General features: G+C 42.7%; 1 protein-coding gene across 1 annotated transcript; it reads right to left on the bottom strand.

Annotated features, from left to right (window-relative positions):
• Positions 1-767: 767 nt before the first annotated feature.
• LOC115396205 (uncharacterized) lies at positions 768-22,858 on the bottom strand. The gene is made up of 11 exons (XM_030101927.1): positions 22,721-22,858; positions 22,375-22,531; positions 22,153-22,224; positions 21,974-22,050; positions 21,303-21,403; positions 18,808-18,924; positions 16,652-16,726; positions 4,689-4,827; positions 1,323-1,405; positions 1,133-1,229; positions 768-1,022 (listed from the first exon to the last, which is right to left on the bottom strand). The coding sequence occupies exons 1-11, from the start codon at positions 22,778-22,780 to the stop codon at positions 855-857; spliced, it is 1,146 nt and encodes a 381-aa protein (XP_029957787.1). The 5' UTR covers positions 22,781-22,858; the 3' UTR covers positions 768-854.
• Positions 22,859-24,038: the final 1,180 nt, after the last annotated feature.

Raw genomic sequence — 24,038 nt, 5'->3', positions numbered from 1 at the left:
GTCCCAGATTTCTCACTTTGAGCCAAAAGTGCAAACCACCATGCTCCTGTGAAGCCTGGCGATATCCTGCAGATCCCACCAGAAGCAGCTGTCGCTCTTCTACCGACACACTGCAGATACTAAACACTCCGGAAGATTTTCTTTCCTTTACCGGAACACAAATCTCAACACGGCCGCCACATTTCTGACGACCAATCTACTGCTTCTCTGAGAATGGTGGCGGTACTGAAGGCAAAAGAGAGTCCAAGTCTGCCTGATAAATGGCCTGTGTGTGTGTGTGTGTGTGTGTGTGTGTGTGTGTGTGTGTGTGTGTGTGTGTGTGTGTGTGTGTGTGTGTGTGATTATCTGTGTGGAAAAAAAAGTAGTAAGTCAGTTACATTTGAGTAAAAAATGAAGGAAGAGCAAAAAGTGAATGCAGTTTTCCTCGAGGCTTTAACATGGAAGAACATGCAGACAGGAGTAAAATGAAAAAGTGTGTGTGTGTGTGTGTGGTCTTTGCATTGATAAGGAATAATGTATTAATTTTTCAGCACTGCCCAATCAGGTGAGGAGCCTGAAATAACAACTTGACAGATAAGATGAATCTAAGACAGAAAAATATTTCATCACACCGAATCCCCTCCAGTTATCTTCATTTAAATAGCTTCCAATGAAGCAGAACTGTGCAAAAAAGATTTTCAGGAATTGACTTCTTGATGAACCTTCACAGGTGCGGAGACAATCTGTACCGATGGCGGCAGAAAAAAGGTGAAAAAAAAAAAAGAAGGAAGAAGATAAGTTCAGTTTTTTTTATTGAATGTTTAAAACGTATTTAACTGTCCGTGTGCGGGGTGCAGCTCCGTTTTGGCCACGGGTCACTCGCTCTGCTGCTTGGCTTGTCGCTGGTTGACGAGCTTCCTCAGGTGCTGGCTGATGGCAGATGGCTTCTTGTAGATCATTCGCCGGTCTGCTCCTTTTATGTGAATGTGATTGGCTGATGGGTAGGATTCCTTCAGAAACCTCTTTTGAAGCTTGGCTACCATCTGGTGCAGGAGTGGGGTGAGGGAGGGGAGAGAGAGAGAGAGAGATATTTACCGCGTTAGTGGAGCATTGTTCACGGCGGCGGGCGAGCAGACACGGGACGCTCGCTCACTTGGTTCAGGTCTTCTGGCATTTCCTCGTCAAACAGATCCCCGGTGAGCACGCTCACGGACGTCCGGCTGGAGAGGGGCTTGAACTTAGTGATGTCCCTTTAAAAAAAAAAACAAAGAACTTAAACACTGTGGAGTACATTTACTTTTCACTGCAGGCCTGAACGTGACGCTTCAGTGTGTTTCTCTTACTTCACTTGAGCTGCACTTTCATTCAGAAAGTAGTGCTCGTCCACAGCGCTGCTCTGATGTGCCGGGTTACTGAGCAGGTATTTCTGCAAGAAACACACAAAGAGCAACTCCAATTAAACTGCGGTGCATCAAGCAAGACGTGCACGACCTTCACAAACAGGCATGTGTCAAAAAGAGATGAGAAATTTGTGTAAAAGTGGTGAACACAAAGCCAGTTTTGGCTCATTTGAGCTCAATGGATTTTGATTTCATTCCATTGAGTGTATTATTCAGTTGTTCCTCTTAATTTCAGAAGCTGTACGGCGTCACTTCAACACCACGCTCGCCACTGTCGGGACAGCTTTTCAGTGATGGGTGAACATCATACAAAGCTCTTTAAAACAGAAAAAAAAAAATAAAATCTAGATTTCATGTCCACTCTTTGCTTTTGTAAAGCTTGTTCCAACTGTCTTGGAGAAGTTCAGCTGTCTTCAGTGTCTCCTGTCTCTTCATGTAATCCCAGAATGCCTCCTTGATGTTGAGATCAGGGCTCTGTGGGGGCCATACAATCTGTCACAGCATTCACTGCTCCTCTCACTGCTGCAGCTCCTTCTTTATCAATCTGTCTATAGATCTACGCTTGTCGTTGCACTACAGCCTTAAAATAAGAGCAATATATGTAATTCACTCAACTTTGCACAATATTTCTTACAAGGTTTACTAATCTTTAAGAATATCAGAACTATCTTCCCATTGCAGACTGATCCAAACAGTTCAGAGGTGCATGTAGTCAGTTTGTCAGTGATAAATACAGGGCTGGCTTTGTTTTGAGAGTGGGTTACACCTTCTATTGGGTCAAATAAATCAATGTGCGGAAGTAAGATGGTTATTTAAAATATGTGATTGTTTGCTATTGACATGGAAGTCTGTGTAATTAAAGCTGAAGAGGAGATGGTCAAAGAAAACGACATTGATTTGCAAAGTTTTGATGCGACTTAATTTCAGCTTTCTGCACGAGGTCAGAGTGTTATCACACTGGTATTAATAACTGCTGTATGCAAGCACAACATGTGGAAGTTCCCCCCAAAAAAATTGTCCATTCCATCCAATATTTACATTTGCATGCTGATTTTGAAGAGATTTTTAGACGAAGTCATTTGGATTGCAGGGGAGGCAAACGTCCAGCTCGCTCAGGGCAGCTGAAGCCCTCACGTCACATCTCAGATCTCTGTCTTTGTTCTCTCTGGTTACTTGGTGCAAAAAAAAAAAAAAAAAAAAAAAAAGTTCACCACGCTGCGAAGTAGATGCCAAACTCTCGAATGGCACAGAATTCGCCTTTAACGGTCTCCATCACCCACGTGCGATGAGACCAGATAGCTTCGGTGCAGCAAACAATTCTGCTCCAGTTCAATTAAGCAGTGGTTACAGAACATGCCCTTGAGAAATGGACTGCATGCTCTATTGAGTTCAGTATGCTGCCTGTGTGCATGTGTGTGCGTGCGCGCGTGTGTTATAACCTTCACTAGCCTGTCTACAAAACCTTTTTCTCTCCTTGGAGAATTCAAGCACAATGATGTCCTTATCTCCTTGGCAACAACTGTAATACTTGAAAAGCTGAAATAGGTCCCTCATCACTGCTGCCATCAAATCGTGGGTGGCTGGCAGCGGAGAACAAGGCGCCTTAACGAACCGCTCGCATTCATCCACGAGCCTAACGTCACCGCATCACACAGACAGCTGCAGGGGGAAAGAGGGAAGAGAGGAGGAAAAAAAAAAAAATGGTAATGCTGATTGAATGTTGGAAAAATGTCACCGAGCGTTTCGCACAGGGCCATGAGAGAGCAAGTCGTTTGTTTAAACACAAAAAAGAAAGACTGAAACCAAAATTATCCGCCGCCTGCAAAATCCACGCCGTCTCGGTTCTTAATGGACCAAACATGAGCGTGAGGAGATGTTTTTTTTTTTTTTTTTTTTTTTCCCACCCCCCTCTGGTAACGTAAGGTGTCAGTGCATAGGGAGCATTTCTTCATGTCCTCCAAGATATTGGTTGTTGTTCATCATCAGAATCCATTACCACTCCTCTGCCTGAGATGTTTCCAAGAGGAAGTAAAAAAATGACTACAGGACTTCATGACAGGCACCAGTGTCACAGCTGCATGTGTGATTCACAGCAGATCCCAGTTTGGATGAGAGCAAAGAGGGGAAAAAAAAAAACAAAACAACCTCATCTGCAACACAGAGCAAAAAGCTTGTAGCTTTATATTAACAGGCTTTTCCTCACAAACCAGATGACCTGTCAAAAGGCCGAGGGTTTATAATATAGCATGCGTCACCAGATACAGGGTGTCTATGGCGTTCTGTCAAGCTCAGAGGGGAAAGAAAAAAAAAAAAAAAAAAACTGGGGCTCAATTTTCATTTGTTTAAAAATGACGGCTGGTGTCACATCGAGGTGCCAAATTCACAGCCTGACGGTACGGAGACAAACGCTCCTGCAATCAGCGGCAGCTCCTATCTCTGCCGACGAGCCGGCGCCATTATTCTCACACTAGCACCATCCTGTGGCTGCACGGGAACGATGGGGATGGATGTCACCGTTTCCCCTCAATAAGTCTAAATTAGATGAACTGAACTGAGCAGAGGGGCAGAGTCAGAAATCCATGTTGTTTGTCTTGTTTAGACGTCTGATCGGGCTTTACGTTCGACACCGCCTCGCATATCAAGCCATTTACTTTCATTTTTCAATGTTGTTCTTCTTATTTCTAGTTTCTTGGGTCTTTCTGGTGGCTCGTGTTTGTTGATGTGAAGCCTTTTGAACTGCCTTCGTGCTAAACTGAGCTCCACATGAGGTGAGCGGTCTTCGATTATTGAAGCACAGATCAATTAATATTATGGTACTAATTCAGCTTGGTGACCGGTTATGTTCATCCCTGAAGTCATCCGAGCAACAGTCAAACTGTCTTTCACACAATACAACCCAAAGTGTTTAATAAACATGAGAAAGTAACAATTAGATTTTAAAAACGTAAGGATAATGTAAATATATTATAATAATGAAAGAGACAACAATAGAGCATCTGATGTAAAAAAAGGTATAAAATCAGTGATTATCAATATTCAGGTTAAACAAATTGAATTTAAAGAATTTTGGAGAATACAAAACACTGATGAAACATTTAAAAAAAAAAAAGAATGGCATTAAAAAATACATTAAAAATGGAAAATTATAAAACAGGAAGGCAAATGTTTAACATGACCAAAGCCATGTTCAGGTGTTAATCTACTAAATGACCAGTAACTGTAACATTAAACCCGTCGTATGTTTTCTAATGTCTTTTTGCAACCCCTGCCTGCCAGGTGTGTTTTTGCGGGTGACGCGTGTGTGTGTACCTGGCGTTGGATGACCTCCTCCGACACGTTCTGGCCTCGGATCGCGGGCTGAATGGCTCCCAGGATGAGCAGCATGCGGCTCAGCCCCGTGGCGGCCGAAAACTGCCGGGCCTGCAGCGACGGCAGCAGCTTCCCATACCTGGAATCACAACACGCATGAAGGTTTTTTTAAAAGTTGCATCACAGCCATGACAATGGACGCCCGCGCACCTCATGTATCTCATTTCAACGTCCACTCAGAAGACTGAGCGTCTTTTTAGCCGCAGTGTTAAAAGCCTGTTTCTGCTGTTGAGAGTAGCGTGTAATCACACTTTCATTATCAAATGTTGCTGCTGAAGGGACCAAAAAGGACGAGAGAGCAACTTTCCATCACCACGTTCACTCAGCGTCTTCCCTATTCCTACGCCGCAGCGGCCGGCGTGTGCTGGAGTTCAGGGCTCCAGCGAAGGCCCTGCCTGATATTTGCCTTCCTCCAGTCTTTTTCCAGCCCAAAATCTCAAACTTTTCTCTTCGAGAAAACATTTGCCTGGGGAATGAGAAATACTCTTTTTTGGCAGGCGAGAGAAGAAGAGCTGTGGGATTTTGTAACTCAGGAGGCCCAATCGGTCTCGGCTCACTGGTGCTCTGAATTGGCTGGTCTCAGCCTGTGGAGCCCAATCAATAGTGCCGCGCGCCGCCTGCTGCCGCCGCCGCCGCCATCGCCGTGCGGCGCGGCGCAGCCTGCCCCGACATGCAGCACGCACGCTGTAGATCTGTCCCACATGCACCGGGAGACACTCACTCCTGTTTCAGCTTGATCTGAGCCACACTGAGTGCGATCGGTCTCGGTCTCGCGCCACCAGGTTCATTCCTACTGCTGATTATTTCACCACGTTTAGGCCAGGAGACAACAGATAGTTCAGTCAAATCTACAACACAGAATGAGACAAAATACTGTTTTAAATCCACAAGTTTGACAATATAGGTTCAATTTTTGATTTTGTCACACAGCTGATGATTGATTACATCAAGTACTGGTTTCGATCGAGGAAAAATTCTTACATTTGTTTCTAAAATTCTGTTTATCATGACCTTTTTTTTTTTTTTTTTTTTAACTTTCATACATAACTTCAGGACAGTCTGTCTGTTTTCTGCACAATAATGGGACACGGTCCACTTTCAGAAACCTCATTTTGTGAAGTTGGCCAACACATGTTGATTTTGAGTTGAAGTTGAATTCATCTAGTATGTTCTGTGTGGATGAGATGTTCAGTGTTGATGTATATTTACATAGACATTTTACTGGCAACATTTCAGCATGTTAGGATTGCCGCTGGGAGACTGAGAGTATTTTACCATTTTACTTCGTCTCAGTTGCAATTGGAACATATTGAAAAACAATAACATGCATGTGTTTAATGCTCCACTTATTTTTCTTCAATGAAGATTTAATTTCAAAGATTAAAAGGAAAGAATTGTGTGTGGAGATGACATTTCATCAAGGTAAAGAGTCTCTAGATCTCCATCCTTGAAAGCTTGTAATATGAATTCATGTGGTCACATCAATAATTTTGTCACAAAGATCACTAACTATAAACACTGTATATAATATATACTATAGGAAAAAGGTATGTAAATATATCACATTTATTTTTTTTGCACAATCCTACAAAACCGAATCCTGAAATTTTTCCTTTCTCTATACTCATTCTTCATTTCAAACTTTCAAATCAAACTTTATTTGTAAAGCACTTTTGCATATTAATAAAAACAACGCAAAGTGTTGAATTTGACCTGTCCCGGTGAATACCAGGGCTGTCCTGACCTAACACCACATCTGTAGCAATGACAGAAAATCCAAAACACAAAGGAAGTCATTGATTTCATAGATACTGGACTTTTAGAGAAACAGCGTGTTTGTTTTTGTTTTCTTTTTTCCTTTAAAACTTTAAAAATGAGCTAAAGACACATAAACAACAGCTGTGGCATCATCGTATTCCAGAATGATCAATCTTATCCAAAGGAGGCATTCTCATTGGTTCTGACTGTTAGAAAATCACAATTTCTCAGAATCAGCAGTAACCACATATATAACACTGAAAACAGTTGAAAGTGTGAAATTTTAGTTCTACAGGTATTTTCACTGAGGGTCACAAAAGCAGTGCAAACATCTTTATTTGTCCTCTAATATTAAAATCTGTTAGAAAAGTGTTAAATTGACCTTAAAGGAACGTATTTAGTCATTCACTCAGGCAGCGTTAAAACCCTGGACAGGTCACGACCTCACAGAGCGACACACTCACATCCACAACACTCACTATTCAACCTCTAGTACGTGTATTTTGAAAGTTACTAAACGTGTCAATTTCTCGATAAAGAGCTGAAGCATCAGAATCGGATGAATCAGCGTCTTCGGTTCATGACTGCAGATAACGTCCCTCAAACTTGTAGCAGTCGGTGCCGTGAGAAGAAGCCTGGTGTGTCTGCTGGAGGAGGCTTCAGTCCCATTATCCTCTTCATATCACAGCACTATCGTACACTCACACTTTTCATGTGTAAAGTAACCCATTTCACTGATTTTCAATACGACATGCTGCTACGCAAACAACCGCAGCTCGTCACGTCGGGCCTTTCTGCGGCGGAGCGTGTCGGCGCCGATCGGCCAGATAAACCTGAAAGACACGGCGGAGAATGGTTTTTCACCTGCCACAAACGGCTACGTGAAGATAGCGTATCTGTCATATTCACAGTCCCTCTGGGTCAAAAAAACGGATACAAGCAGAGAGGGGAGAGAAACACGTCGACTGTTCTAATTTCCAGCCTTCAGTGGAGAGAGGAAACTTTTCAAATCAGACCTCCGGAGAGTGACATTTTTGACATTTTCATCTTCCTTGCCACAGTTTTCCCCCTGCAGTCATTCTGGCGTCACAATTTAGGACCGACTCTTCGACCCGACTCTTAAGGGACTCCTCAGCCTCTGCACATTTTCCACCTGTCACCCTCTTTCTTACCCCTTGGTTCCAAAAGTAAAAAAGGGCGGCGGGAGGGAAATACTCTGCTCCTATCTGCCCCCCAGTTTCAATCTGGTCAAATCATTCCCGGGTCTGGCATTGAAACATTATTTCAAGGATTCTCCAGCCACCTGTCCTATTCCCTCCTCTTTTTTTTTTCCATTTTTAATTCTGCCCCCGAGTGAGGATTATGCGAAGCAAGGCATGCGTGTCAAAGGGAAATTTAGTGGGTAAAGACAGCCAAGATTGGTGGGATGAATTAAACAGATAACGGGAGGAGACGAAGTGGGGGAACCATGTAGAGCAAAACGCCTCACCGATGTTGGTCATTTCAGAGGGGCTCTTTTTTTTTTTCTTTTTTTTTTTTTTTCCCTCTCCCCACAGGAGCGAGGAGGCAATATCTAAATTAATAAAGTGATGAAATGAGTTTGTGCCGTGGACTTTCTGCTGTTTGACTTTCCCATCTGGATTAGTGCAGGCTGAATGGACGCTCTGTTACTTTTGTTACAACTGCGCAATTCACTGTCGGAATTTGGCCCTGTAGTGATAAGGCTCCCCTCCGCCTCCGCCCCCGCCCCCACCGCCGCCACCTCCTCATTACCATCTCATTCCATATGCAGGGCCTCTGTTACCTGAGAGCCCGCTCACACACACAACACCAACTATTACATGAGCTCCTGCCAACTATTACAATGAGCACAGAACATTTAAACACGGACTATTACACGAGGCTCAGCTAACTATTACGCCCAAGGAACATTTCTTTAAAAAAAAAAAAAAAAAAAAAAAAGATCCCCCCCCCCCCCCCCCCCCCCCCCCACACCCCCCAAAGAGCAGCATTAAAAGACGGAGCCCATCAGGACGTGGACGGATAGACGATGTGGCTTTTAACTCTGGCTTGAAGATTCGAGAAGAGCCTCAGTCTATAATGGCTTGGCCATTGAGGATAAAATGTTCTACACTTTATTAACATGTAACATGGCAGGAGTGATCCAAATACATGAAATGACTCGATATTCGCTGTGCTTTCAGAGCCTGTTAACACTGCGATGGTGAGAAATTATAGAGTAGCAGGATTCTCACTGCAGCTGATCACAGATAAAGATTAATTTGCGCAAGAAAACCAGTTTATTCATCCATCTCTTATCCGTACTACCTCGCAAACTCCGACCAAAATGACCCTGAAGCACCGAGTCCATTTGTCATGATGTGAGACAAAGGCTCTGCCCACTGCAGCGGTGCTGCTGGTTTAAATCCCTGTGAGGATGAGGATGATTTCATATCAATGCTACCTGTGTTGGATCTACTGTGAGATATAGATACACCCTGCAGTGTATTGAGTATTATGATGCTGCTTCATGAAAGATCAATATTGCCTCATAGAAGACGAAGAACATTCAGGTTTCATCAGGAGAAAAATGAGGTTAGGCCACTTATAATGTTTATCTTCACACAAATCTCTGCTCCAGTTTAACTGAGTTGAATAACTTCTCTTGATGATCCTAATATTTTTTTCATCAAAGTGAAAACACAATTTGAAATTAACAAATCAAAATATTTTTATAATAGTGGAAATGGTCTACTGTGATTCCCCAAAAAAATCATTTGTGATTGAGTTGAGCGTGATCTACTCAGTGTCTAACAAGCTGAACTGGTTGGAAGATGTCATGGGGCCTCCTGATCTGCACCCGATTGAAAGCCAGAAACCAAAACATGTGCCACAGAGCAGAAAAACACTGAAAACATGTCAGGCATGTTTCTCTCAGGACCAGGAAAACACTGAGCTGCACAGCACCGAGAGAAGTTTCAGTCTGAACTTTTATATACAGATAAATTCTGAGTAGCTATATTGTTGATTACAAAAAGCAAAATGCATCGCTACAAGCTTCTAGTGTAACATTTCAAAATTATCTTGAAACAATTCTGAAATCTGTGACACAATAATATTGAAATAAGCTTTCATTATCATCAGATTTATGAAAAAAAACCCATTTGGTTTTAGGCCTTCTGCACACAGCCATGTGATTGATGGATGGATGGATGGATGGATGGATGAAGCCACATAATCCAAAATGATTGCATGTTCCTAAATTGTCAAGACTGCTCCCACACTCAAACTCTTTCATCATAAACTGGAGGTACAAACAGATAAAAAAAATTGGTGGAGATGGATCTGCAGTGAACTGCAGGTCTATATACAGTAAAATGTGTCCCAATTATATAATAAAAGATGATACATGAAAAATCTGCATGTTTTCTCACCTAGATTTACTGTTTGAGCTTCAGTGTGTGAAATATGTGCATATCTAAACCAGCTGAAAACACTTTAAATTCCAGCTCCAGGGTGAGGTTAATGCTGCAGTATGTATCCAACCATCAGAAATACTGCATTTAGAAAAGTGTCATGCAAAATTAAGATTATGCCTTTTTCCTCTCTGGAGTCTTTTTGTTTTGTTTTGTTGGAAGACCAAGATGGTTTGAATGCATATTTAAGGAATCTATCGAAGCAATCACATGCACTCAACTTCAAAATCATAGTTAATTGCATTCAACTAATCCTGCCAATGAAAACATGTTTTTCCAAGTCGATCCTGCTGCTCCAAATAAAAAGGAAGAGCAGGAGTGAGTGGCTGCAGTACCGTGCTGCTCCACGCGGTGTCAGTGTTGCACTGCAGTGCGGCGCCCCTGCTGCCTGCTGGCCTCCCTCCCTGCATCAATACTATAGATTACACTGGGGTAAATACACGGGGGCCGCCGCAGCCCTGCTTCATTAGTGGAGCGTAACAGCAATAGTTACGCTTACAGTGGTTCTAATTACAATTAATTGGCATTCCTGACTCGTCTGGGAGTCTCAGGGTGAGGGGAGGGGGGCGGGAGGGCAGCCGAGTCAGGCGAGGACTGAGGGAGGAGGCCCAACTCACTGGGAGCCGTTAATGAAGCACAATCTGAATGTGTAATGAATCCGAGTGAAAACACAGTACGCATGTGGAATTAACTGCAAAGTCATAACTCATTTATACATTGGGAATACGGTTTTTATTCTAAATTGATCAACTCAAACAACCAAAATAGAGTTTGAGCTCTTTCCGGCAGCGATCGGAGAGCGTCTGAGCTGAGGCCAGTCAATCGCCTCTTATTGCTTTACGCTGCCAAAACTTTTCCCCTCCTCCTTCTTCTTCTTCCCTCCGTCTCTCGCCCTCTACTCTTCATCCATCCATTCATCGGCCCACGGACGGCTGACCGCTGCCAATCTGGGCGGCGGATTCCTGGAGGGGCTCAGAGCGGGGCCGTGCTCCAGTGGGTTATTGAACGCAGCCTCGGAGAGGGGGAGGGCGGATCTGTCACCGCCGCCTGCAACTGTTTACCAACGAGGGGCAGAGCAGAGCGCCCAGATTACATAACGCCACTTAAGGCATTAAATGAAGTACGGCGGGAAAGAGAGATAAATTAAACGTCCCATTGTCTCAATGAGGGAAGGTTTAGGGAAGAGGAGGGAAGAGGGAAAAATTCTATTAAGCCTGTAAATCTGTCTGCTAACAAAAGGTGTGCCGTGAAAGGGGAAGAAACGCTCCTCTTGTCCCTCATTTTAGAACCTTGTCTGGCTTATAAATCAAACCGAGTGCAGCAGTTGTGAAACCCTGAGCGGTCGTCAGTCAAAGTGACAGTCATACGCCGCCTGTCAGGCCGAGCGGGCTCCAGGTGAGCCGCAGAACGAGTCTATCCGCCCGCCGCACGCCGCGAAGGGGGAATATGCACACAGCCAATATGTGCCTGCGTAAACGTTTATGTGATCCTAACTTTGTGTGCGCGGGCCTCGCCGAGCATATTAATGACAGGTGGGATGATGAATGAGGCCCAAAGTGTCATCTTCACTTTGGGACTCATAACTCAATCAGGCTGCAGACGGAGCCGCCAGAGCTTCTCCGCTCCGAACACGGAGGATATTTAAGGCCTCTGCTCATCCCCCCACACACACACACACACACAGGGAGGAGATGCACTTCCAACACACACACGCTCGACTGTCCAAACAATCGGGCTTGATTATCCGAGCCACATTAGTGGAGAGCGAGAGGCGAACTGCAGGCTTCGTGTGTTCGGATTTAAACTCCGAGCTTCCAAACAATCGGCGGTGTGATGAGTAACATTCAGCAGGAGTGAGATGTACGCAGGGAAGGCAGCAGGCGCAGCCTTTCAAGTGCAGCTCCTCCGAGGACGGGGCTGCACTAAACACAGTAATGCTACATTAAAACCCAGAGTATGCCAATCAATCAGCATTCATTAAATTGTAAGGGCCATCCCATTAGACGAAAGCATTCCCCACTGTTTCTGCTCTCTGAGCAAATAAATTCCCCATGGGGTAAATTAGTTTTATACTCCACACACACTCACATACACACCGACACTCACACACTCAGTTGCAGGAAGACAAGGGGACACGTTTGTAAATGTAAATGTGCAGTTAAATCCTGTCCTTTAAGCAGGATGAAAGGGGTATTAGCCTAATTCTGTGATTGATATTTATTGAATTTCTGATGGTATTTTCAGTCATTTTAAAACTACTGCTATCATTGTTTGGTTGGCAGCACTGGCAACACAGCAACTCAGTCACTGAACAAACCGCTGGTTGAAAAGTGACGCCTTCTGAGCTTTAAAACAATGACATTCAACATCAAACCTTTATTCACATCTACGGTATAGGAATAGATTCTGCTGTTGACGACACTGCTTTTGTTTGAGAAAACAGTCAGGAAGGTGACAGAAGTCATTTACTTTCATATGAATCTTCCTGTGGCTGAATTGGTTGCTGCTGCCTTGCCGGAAGGCAACTTTTTAAATAACTTTTAAATAATGGAAAGTAATAAAGGAAATGTGGTGAGATAGAGTGTGAAGTGAGTCTTGCATCAATATGGACTGGTGGGTCTTTTGAGCTGTCTTGCGCATCAAAACAATTCTTTTTGCAGGTAAAGATGGATTATATGTGGCTTCACACAAATTTATCAACCGCTGTCTCTTCCTGAACATCTTATGCACTGGAAAACATTAAGCAGGTAAAGTGTCAGAATGATGGTGGAGATGAAGATTTATTCAGCCTCATTCGAGCGAGTCTAAAGTTTCCTCATTCGTCGCCTTTAGCGTTGTTTAATTCTGTTTGACATTTAGTTCGGCCCTCAATAACCTTCAGTGGTTGGATTTTGGCTGATTCCTTCTGACAAAACAGCTGGGACTGAGACCGGCCCTTTATTTTTTCCTTCCAGTTTTGCTCATAAATGTTGTGTTTGACCAGAGGCCAGGACTTCTAAAGGCCACTGAAGCATCATGGTCCTTGAGCCAGAGTTTCATAGTTCATTTGGAAGAACTCTTGGCAACCAGACTTTAACTTCCTGAATGAAGTCCTGAGATGTTGCACCAGTTTTCTTTTCCTCGTCTTTCACAGGTATTTGCAGCTCAGGATACCATGATGCTGCCTCCACTGTGCTTTACTACAGAATGGCACTGTTGGACTGGAAACACTCACTAATCGATCCAGTACAGAATTACAATCAGAGCATTTCTAGAGCTTCTTTTAAATTATGCCACATATATAAGGAGTATGCATTTGTGGGATGGGAAGAAGAATGCTGACTTAGGTTTTGGGTATAGCCGTCTACCTGAAAGACGCTAGTGACCGTAAATCCAGATGCATGCTGGGACTTCTCTAATCCTCATCAGGCAGCATTATCTATGGAAATAAGATACGCACTGCTTTCTCCAGCACAGGAAAATCCCAAATAAGAATTAAAATGATTCTTTACAAGAAGTGCTTGCAAGCACGGGCCTACAAATAGACCAGGGCAAACGCGGCCCGTTCTCAGGAGAGGAGGCCGATTCATTCTGTGGGATGTAACAGAACTAATTTTGGGAGTGAGCCTCTGTTAATGAGCCGCTCTTTGATGTGTAAATCCTCCGCTCCCAGAGCAAAGCTGATACAGTCTCCACACAATCCCGATCAGGTGCGGCCCCGCTCCCTCCTGCATTACTTATCTTGTGTACCAAATACTGTAAAGCCCTCAAAACAGCTTATAAACCCAAATCTGAGAGGGAGAAATTCACACCGACATGCAGCCGTGCGGAAGTGAAAAAAAAAGAGGAAGCAAAAGCATCTGGAAGAAAGGCCAGTGGTGCCGAGACACTGCGGTGAGCGAAGCCGCTCCGCATCTCTTATGTCTTCATACTGTAAATCCCACTCCTGCTGCTATTTTTACTCCCCCGTGGAAATCAGGCGCGGATGATAAAATAGTTTTTTACTGACTAAACGTAAGTCTTTGGTTCATTTCATTTCCACGTTGCCTCTCCGCAGAGTAATTGGATTGTGGCTGCACTGTCATGTACTCAGTGAAATGAATGCCTATTAATCAGAGGATAATTGGACACATACCCCTGATAAATGGGGCTGCTCCACTTAGAGTCACGTACAAATTAGGCCATTTTCAGGGATCCATTTCTTATCTGGCTTGACTCATGCTTATATAACCTGTGAGCTAATATTGCTGGACCCAACTACAAATGCTCTTCCTGGGCATAACTCCATAATCATGTTTTTACCTTGTCTCTTTTTGTCCTCATACCAGGTATGAACTCTTAATTACTGTTTGTAGATGAAATGATATGAGTATCATCCACCTTTACACCACAGCATGGCTTTTCATATAGAGGAACTGGGAATGGATACTTTAAAAAAAACTCCACTTGTAAAGCTGTTAATGTAACAAGGTTGCACACTTGTGCATGGATATTTATCAGAGAAAATAATATGCAATTAGTTCCTTCAGATAAGCAATTTAGAATCACTGAAGATTAGAAAAGGGATTCATCAGGGCTCAGAATTGAGTTATGTGCATAAACTTCCTCTATCCCTCTTCATCCAACTCATCACTGCAGAGGACTGGAGATTATCCCAACCTGCAGTGGGTAAAAGGCAGGGTTCACCCAGCAGACACAGAATTAAATAGATCTCAATGTATCCAAGTTGATGAACTATGAATTTTTAAATCCTATGTCTGGAAATCACACGTTGATTACAGTCACATCAAGAAAATTTTCCACTTACTTTATCATGTATTATTTAAAGTAAATGAATGTTTCCACCATTTACAGCCTCAAAAGAGAACTAAAATAATAGTTTCAGTTCCCTTTAGGCCGGTCCCACACTTTTAAACAAAAACACACTGCATGAAGCCGCCTGTTGAGGAGAGAGGCCTGAAGGGTGAACGAATGCCTGATTCAGAAGCTTTTAACAAAGGTCAGTGTGAGACTTTTTCTTAACTGTGAATCATGATCAGCTGGCCCGCGGCATTTTCAACTGTATGTATAAAGTTTTGTGATTGGAGGAATATTGAGCCGAAACCCGAAAACTGACAGTTTCCATAGACGAGGTGTCGAAGTCAATATTCTGAGCAGCAGCGATGTGTTGAATCGGACAACAGCAAGGCCGCCGGACGTTCATCTTTAAAAACGTTCACAGCTTAAAAATGTTTTGAAGCTTTTAAAAGTTTAAGGCTGCAACATCTGAAAACAAGATCAGCGAAGTCGCAGCAGTGTGCGGTTAACTCAGCTCACAATTCAGTGGCTCTGCAGAGTTTGCATGTTCTCCACCTACTATGCTTCACGTCAACACGTCCAAAAACATGCATTTCATGTAAACTTGTGATTCTTAATTGCTTTTACATTCCCCCCGACCTGTTCTGGGAGTAACGTTCCTTCATCAATGATAATCGGCTGATTTAAAGCATGGAGGGAAAGAAAGAACTTATTTGTAAGTCCAGAGTAGCAAATAAATTTGCTTTTGCACACATAGTTAAAGATACTGTTTTTACATTCAGGAAAGCTAAATTGACATATTTATAACTTACTAAAATACGGCAAGCTTTCAGGGTACTAATGCATGTTATACTGGTCACCGTGTCAGGAAACCTTGTTCACTGCAGCAGTTTTTCCTTCATTCTGTTATTGAGCTCTGATTTGCGGATTTGTTTAGAAGTGAGAATATCTGCAGACAACAGAGAGCTTCAGCAGGAGAGCTATCTGCTGGGTTTTGAGGAGGGAAAAGCTGTTTCACACACTGAGTGACAAAAGTGGCTCCAGAGATGTGTTCATTATGCAGACATGACTGTCAGCCACGTCTTAAAGCTTAGCATGTTTGACTAAATTATGCAACCGATTAATTATTATCTCTTCGGCGGCGGAATACCTTTTAATGACGACACGCGACATCTTGTACTTGTAAACAGTCTGAGAGATGGTTGATGTTGCGTAAGTGACACTTCTCGCAGCGACTCCCCCTTATCGTTTACAGCAACCCGTCCCAAATGTATGATAATTAATGCATAATGAGATATATGCTGCGACAATGACTACCACTTGACATATATCTCGCCCGGAGGATTAAAGCAGTGTTATTACACCCTCTGCCAGTCAGTCTCGACCACAGCCGCAACCCCTCGCTCTCCCCTCATCTGCTTCATGCTAAAAGACTGCGATCAGCTAATGAGATTCTCTGGCCTCCAATTAATCATGCTAATGAGCCCCGCCCAGTGCAGATAATCAACTCTTCCCACCATGAGGGCCAATGAAGGAAGAGCTGGGTGCTTGACTTGTGAGGCTCCTCTGCCTCCCTTCTTCTCAAACTAATCCTCTTTTTTTTTTGTTGTTGTCCTGATGCATTTTCCCTGGTTTTCTTCTCCTCTTCCCTGCCTCCTGCTTTTTTATCTGCTCCTCTCTGCTCCTTATCGCCGTCCTCGCTCCCTCTCTCCACGCTCCTCTCTTCTCAATCTCTTTACCCCAATCCGCTTCTCCGCATCCCTCCATCGTTCCAGCTCCTCCATCCCGTCTCCCCTCCCCTCTCTCCTTTTCATCCACAGCTCCTCGCAACCTTCTCTTCGGTTTTTTATCTCCCGAGCTCGCTACGCCTCCGAAGCCTCCAATAAAACTCACCAGTACTCTCTCCACTGGTCCTCTTCAAAAACGTCCTCCGGGATGGGATCAATCAGCACCAGGTCGGACACATGCCTGAGGACACACACACACACACACACATACACATACAGTGAGACTCATTGACTGCTCCTGTCCCCTTGACCTGCTCGTAATGAGTGCTGGATAGATGGCGTCCTCTTGCAGCTCCGTCCCGCCATAACCAGAGGTAATATTTCCATTTGGAAAGGTGTCATCCACTCACCTCCGCTTAATTTTCGTCCCTAACAGCAGAAGCATCGCGCCCGATTAAACACTAAATCTCTCATCTTGGCACGTGCCGCCTGTCCCGTGAATCACCGTGTTGTCTCTGGGATGACTGACTTATGGGAGGAGATGGAAATGGCCACTGGAACATACTGTGTCAAGTGTGAATCTCAGAGAGACGGAAAACCGTATGCCGTGGAGCAATTCAAACATGAGTCATTTTTATATTCCACCTGAGATTCGCTGTCACCTGAACGATAAGTCATATGATCCATTTCTCTCGTCCTCAGCAAGTGGCGTTTCTTTATGACCACTGCAGCTTATTTATGACCATGTCAGAAACACAGCAGCCGCTAATCTGCAGCTGGAACTAATCCCCGTTCTAAACACCAGCGGTGCATCACTGTTACATTGGCTAAAGTGTTGCTGGAAATTTCTCAAGTTTTTTTTTTTTTCGAAACTCCTGCTTTATCTTTAAGGACAGAGGCATTAACTTTTTTTTTCACACATATATTCATCAATCCATCTGCACATCCAGCAACTTTAGAATTTGGTAAACATCACCTGTGATACTAGAATAGAAAATGAAGTGTGAATTTGTCTTGAAGATCAATAAAATAATCTATCTATCTAATGGTTTGAAGTCAAGCTCCCTGGAACATCACATTTCAGAGAGCAGTTTTATCAGGACAGTTTGAGTTTTTAAATTTAACAACTACTGCACTTCATCAGTTGACTTTCATGGATTTCATAAACTCAGTTACGTCAAGTATTGCTGCACAATGTCACCGTTAACTGCTATAATGCAATTTTGGTTTGATTTTTCTCAAAGGATTTGTTAAAAACTCCCACAAATTCATATTTAATGCACAACATCATAAAAGATCGATCAGATGTTGAATGTGATACTTTTTTTTTTTTCCTTTCAATGACAAATATGATTTCAGTCTCAGATGAATGGTAACAGAAATGTGAGAATTAAATTGTAAAGAGGCAGACTATGATCTTTAGGTTTTCCTTAGCAAAAAATATTGCTGTATATTTGATAATGTATGTGCTTTATTATTGTTTAAAATTTGAATGAAACAATTTGGCATCTTGGCCAGAGCGAAAAGGCCGAAAATAAAGATATGTGGTTCTCTGACAGCCAATGTGTCAGAGACTAATAGTGATGCTTCTTGACGATTCACGTGCGTCTCGGGCAGAGTGGGAATATAAAAGTGTTGGAATGTTATATGGGACTAAATTGAAGCTCTTGAACACAAGTAACAAGAGCCGCTTTCCGAGAAAACAAGCAGTTTGAAGCGCCAGCTGCGGGTAGCATTAAACCATGCAGGTGTTTTCTGCTGCAGCAGCTGTCTGTTTTTAACGATGCCTTCAATATCTATGAAAATAACAACCTCAGCAGTGGAGTTGTTCTTTCTGTGAGGTTACATCTACAGTACGTCCAGTTAGAGCAGGGAACTTCTGTGTTAGTGGCTCTCTTGTGGCTGTGGCTCATTTGGTATAGTGGCTATCTCTCATGTGGAAGGTTGCAGGTTTCATCCCCGACTCAAATATCGGAAAAGAGCTACATAATGAAATCCATTCTATTACTCCTGATAAAACAAGAGTTCAAGAGTTCTGTTTAAACCAGATCAAACCTCCTGCATACACATTCTTCACATCACAGCAGAAAAACACACTTTAATTGCTCATTCTAAGCCGCTGTACTGTTACTAAATCTTCTCTAAATGGACGTTTTATCATTTCCACCTGCTTGAAGTCCGTGCCTTTAAAAACTTTACCTGCTTGCTTCAAGCACCAGCTTTCTTCTTCAGCCCGAGCAAAGCTCCTTTGGAGCCGCAGAAGGCATTATACACATGCTCACATTAAATCCTGGCTTTTTACTTTTACTGCTTGGCACTTACACGTCGTGAATGTGGCTGTAGAACCTGCCGTTGAGCGCGCCCAGCTCGGAGCCCACCAGGATGAAGGGCCGGGCTATCTCTGCAGCCTGGAGCAGTCGCTGGAGATCATCCACCATCCTGAAAGACAGCCTCAACCAGTCAGCAGCCGCACAAAAGCAGGACGCGCTGCAAACTGGGCCAGGGGGGGTTTATTTATTCATCTAGGTGGCACTTGGGTTCACAGCGTGAGAGATGAATACAAGAAGCCGTCATTAATCTGTGATGTCCTCATTAACAGCTTTCTTAAGAACCCACTGGAGAGGACGCAAAAAAAAAAAAAATAATAAAGAGGATAGGCGAAGACAAATTCCATCATCATGTAACAATGAGGAATCTGACCATGTGGATGAATAAGGAAGGTCAGCAGTACTTCTACTTTTCTGTTTAATCACTTTCCAGACGTGGCACTAGAAGAAGCGGCTCGGCTGCAGAGGAGGGCGGCGGTTGGCTGCTTTCCACCGCCAAACGCCGCAGGAAAACCGATCACCGGCAAACTTATGTCATCAGGGTGAGCATCATCATCACAGGAGGCGCAGCAGCGACTCTCGGAGAGCCATCTGCTGTCCCGGGTTTGTTGTGCTAATAAATCAAGCCGGGGGTGTCACAATGAAATGAGGAGATTTCGCAGGACTGCCAGGGTTAAGGTTAGCCAGTCATCAAACTCCCTCAGATATTGAATTCTGGGAAATTGATTGCTTGCATCTCAAGCAGCCGGCCCACCGCTTCCCGGGCCAGATGCCAAGGTAAACTAGGCTGCTGGCCCTCGGGGCGCCACGCCCGCTCATCCCTTTAGGCAGATTTAAGGCTCAACATGTTACAATGTTTTAGATGGGAAGGCTGCAGTGGTGTGTCAGCACTGTATGTGCTGTGGCTGGAATAACCCCAGCACTGTATGAGAAGAGCAGTCCTATAAGAAAACAAAATAGATTCTATGCGAGTACTTAAATACGCTTTGTACTGTGCAAGCATCATTTTCACCATTATAATCTGCTTAACTAGTAATAAAAAAAAATCCCAAGCCTGTGTTTTTATCCACCTTTCTGGAACACTACACGCACGGGGAGAGTACCTCCAATAACAAAAGCAAAGAAAGCGGAGTCAGGACTCACCTGTCTTCAGTTTCAGCAAGCCAAACAAGAATTTAGATTTTCACACTGCTTTGCTATATTGGATTGTTCTTCTTCGATGAAACGCAAAGTTTGCCTGCACTCAGCTCCTCAAATTAATGCTTGAGGTTGTGTTTTTGCAAGGCACGCTGGCGTAGTGGTTGGTACAAACACCCTACAGCAGAAACACTAGAAACTTCATTCTATTAAAAAATATCTGAATGTAGAGTGAATGTAGAGTGCATCATGTTATCATATGTCCTCAGGCAAACTGTCACAGTTCATTCACTATTTGATTTTATTTATTAGGTTTTGCACAGAAACACATTTTTAATCAATAGAAAACAACTTTTGTCAATTGTTAAAAATGAAAATAAAACTTTTTTACGTTACAATTTCCAAACATTGATGTAATAATTATGATAGAAATGTTACCTTCAGCCTCTGACAGATAAAATTATAAAATAACCTAACAATGATGTTTCCGAGGTTTTTGAGATGCAAGCACAGGGAGAACATGCAAACTCTACACAGAAAAGCTAGAGTCCAATTTGAGCCCAGAACTACTTGATCAACTCACAAAAATTGTGATGAACGTTTACCATTTGATTATTTGATGGTGTTTTGGTGAGGAGATCTGATTTAAAGCAACATTTATTTTGTTTATCTCACAAAGATACAAATCCTGCTCTACTGCTCATCAACTTCAGGAATTAATACAAATGCATTAATGTGCCAAAAAAAATAATAATGGTAAAGAGGAATAAAAGCAACCAAATTATACCGATCTGCTGTCTGTAGACTAAAGAAAGTGAAGCTCAGTGTCTCCTCTAACCCCTTGGACTAGAATCATTTCACATCATGTATCAGAACGCCATTGTGTCCTGAAACTGACACAGCCCCAGCGGGAGGTCGAAACTGAAAAATACGAGGCATAATTAAACCACAACTGTGTCATACAACAATCTCCATCCATCTTCACTAACAAACTTAATCGACTGCAAGATGTCAGAGCCTCTGCAGCTTAAAATATCAATGATCTAGTTTTCTAACACAACAAACTCTTCACAGTATATACTAGCTTCTTCCCACAACAAGCATGTCATTGGAATCACCCGCTTCACTACGATGCGTGAGGCCCTTGTCTCTTTAGTAGCTTTCATAAATCTCTTCAACATCATAAAAATCAGACGACCAGCAATGAAAGAGAAAAAAGCCAACAATAGTTTCATTATATTTATAGGAAGTTCACTTGGAGGGCAGGAGCATGATTGGTCAGAGAAAGTGCTATCACACATCACACACAGTACGACATCTCACAGTGACAGCCAGCTAAAGAAATCTCCTCACCTTCCGGTTGTTGATATCCCCCAAACTTTCTCTGTTCCTGTGGTTTCATTCTGCATCAGCCGCTTGCTGAAGCCCAGTCCCATTCTGTCATAGGTGCAAACCTGCGAGCGGTGACACACAGGCGAGTGAGTACTGTGGTATAAATACATATGAGATGATCTCCCCTCGACTGTGTAAGCAAGAAAAATCCATGGCAGCTGAGAAGCTCTGAAAAGATGCAGATACAGGTGTAAACATTAAGCTGCTTGTCTGCTTTTGTTGCTGCTCATGCAATGTAGTTGTTCAGACGGATCAGAGTGCTTCCTCAACGAGCCTCTGACCTCATTTGGGTCACATTTTGGACAAACAGCATGGGGCAGGCTGTCAGCCTAGACTATCTGCTGTGCTGAGTCCTCGCTGAGCAGAGAGGATGTGGCACCGCTACTGCGAGAAGTGTCCCTGCATGACCCGGACAACAAACAACAAGGCTGCATTAGCTGATTCCACAGAAACTTCACCAGCAGTGGACTCATTTGTCAAATGTAGACACATCAACACTTTATCACAAACAGTGTGTCTTTGATCTTAGTTCCACAAGAATGGATGTGTTAGATTGGGGAAACTAAATATTTCAGAGAATAATTTCTTAATGTACTCCTCATTCAATGTACAGAACAAAGTCAATCTGTCACCTTTGTCAGTTTGGCAACACTCTCTTGGACATGACACCAAACATCTGAGGACATTCCAGTAGGTGCATCCAGTATAACTGCAAAGAAATTACAGCTTAGGCAGCCTTCAGTGAAAAATAAATAAACACAAAGTAGCAGAATGCAGAATCATGACATGGAAAAAGGAGACTTGTTATTACCAACAGGTTGTCCTCGTCCTTTACACAACAGATGCATCTTTTGACCCAAACCCACATCGACAATCAGGCCATCTGGGTTAAAAACAGAGGAGGGGGAGAAAGACAAGTATCATACCTGTTAAACTTCAGTAAATTCAGAAAACAGCAAACCCAAAGATATCTGATGTGTACACTGTGAGCTGTTTCCAGGTGGTGTAATATCATACTAGATGGGACAATGACCTTTGGGCAAAAGCATCTGTCCTTCTCTCTGTAGTGATGCATAGTTGAGGAATGGAGGGACGAAGATGATTAACAGTAAACACTTCCCAATGTTGATGAGCACAGAGCTGTATGAAACTCTTCTTTCAGCTTCAGCCCGAGGCCTCTGATCAGGACCCTGATGTGTGCAGATAAGAAAATATACTGTTGAGTGTAATATCAAATAAACACTTCAAAAGAAAAACTGTTAGGAAGCTCGCAATTTTGTAACATTTAAGATTTATCAGTGAGCATGCTCGCTGCTGTCGACAGACTGTGCCATCACGTGAAGCTTTCAGCAGGTTTATTACAATAACCGGAACTTTACCTTTCTACTCGCGTCGGGAGATTCATCACTCGAGGCTTGGACTTCGGTTCTTCTGCGCATTTCGGTATAAAGAAATGGGTATTTTCTCACAATAACATCACTCACATATGTTGTACAGAATGAATGAAGTTGTTGTTGTTGCACCGTCTCTACTTCCGGTAAGACCAGCGGAAGCCGACGAGGGACAAACTTGTAACGCGCTGCATTAAAAAGGTGAACGTGCCTTTAGATTTAGAATAGAATAGAATAGAATAGAATAGAGCAGAATAGAATAGAATAGAATAGAATAGAATAATTCCAGGGGTAAATTATTTCCATCATTGCTCCACACAGAATAGAATATAATAGTCTAACATATGAAATAAGAGTAGTATAGTATAGTAACATATAAAATAAGACATTCAGAAAGAAATATAAATATAAATTAAAATACAAATACAAATACAAAATCAATATTATTATTATAATTATTATTATTATTATTATTATTATTATTATTATTATTATTATTATTATTATTATTATTATTCTCTTGACTGATCTTTGTTGCATTTCCATTACCCACTGTATCCAGGCTGTCGTCTGCAGTCCTCTCATTAATACACAATGTGACCTCCAGGAGTCGCTATATTTCACAAGCTTATGTTGTATTCATCAATAAAAAGCAGCACCGCTCTCATTGCATTGGCCATTATTCATGGTTTAATTTGACTTTATTTAAATGACTCATATTTCATATTAAAGATGACCTTCCCACAAATTATAGATCATATAATTAAAACATAATAAAAACTTTATTTGTAGACTTTTCTTCTGTGTTACGGGCACTGTTGGTTTTGTTTTGCTCATAGAGATACAATCACTTAAATGAAAGAAAAGCAGTTCTTGGCCAAGATGTTGAAGACCCTGGACAGCAAAGACACAAACAGATGAACTCAGATTTATGGCGAAATAAACAACAATAATGATTATACAATAATATTACAATGTCATATAATTATATGAAAGTGAATAAAAAATGTGTGTGTGTGTGTGTGTGTGTGTGTGTGTGTGTGTGTGTGTGTGTGTGTGTGTGTGTGTGTTCTTGTATTTCTATCCTTGTCGGGGCCAAATGTCCCCACAAGGATAGCAAAACGTGGAATGACGTGCCTTGTGGGGACCTTTTTCCGGTCCTAAGTCGGAGAAACAGTGTTTTCTTGACCATGTTGTTGTTACTGAAAAAAGTAAAAGTGCAAAAACATTTCTTTAGGGTTAGGCTTTGTTGTGGTGTGGGTTAGGGTTAGGGTAAGGGTCAGGGTTAGGGGCTAGACATGAATGG

The sequence above is a fragment of the Salarias fasciatus genome, chromosome 11 (genome assembly GCF_902148845.1).
Source record: "Salarias fasciatus chromosome 11, fSalaFa1.1, whole genome shotgun sequence".
Lineage (NCBI taxonomy): Eukaryota > Metazoa > Chordata > Actinopteri > Blenniiformes > Blenniidae > Salarias > Salarias fasciatus.
The sequence above is the reverse complement of the archived record's forward strand: the minus strand, read 5'-3'. Positions and strand labels throughout refer to the sequence as shown.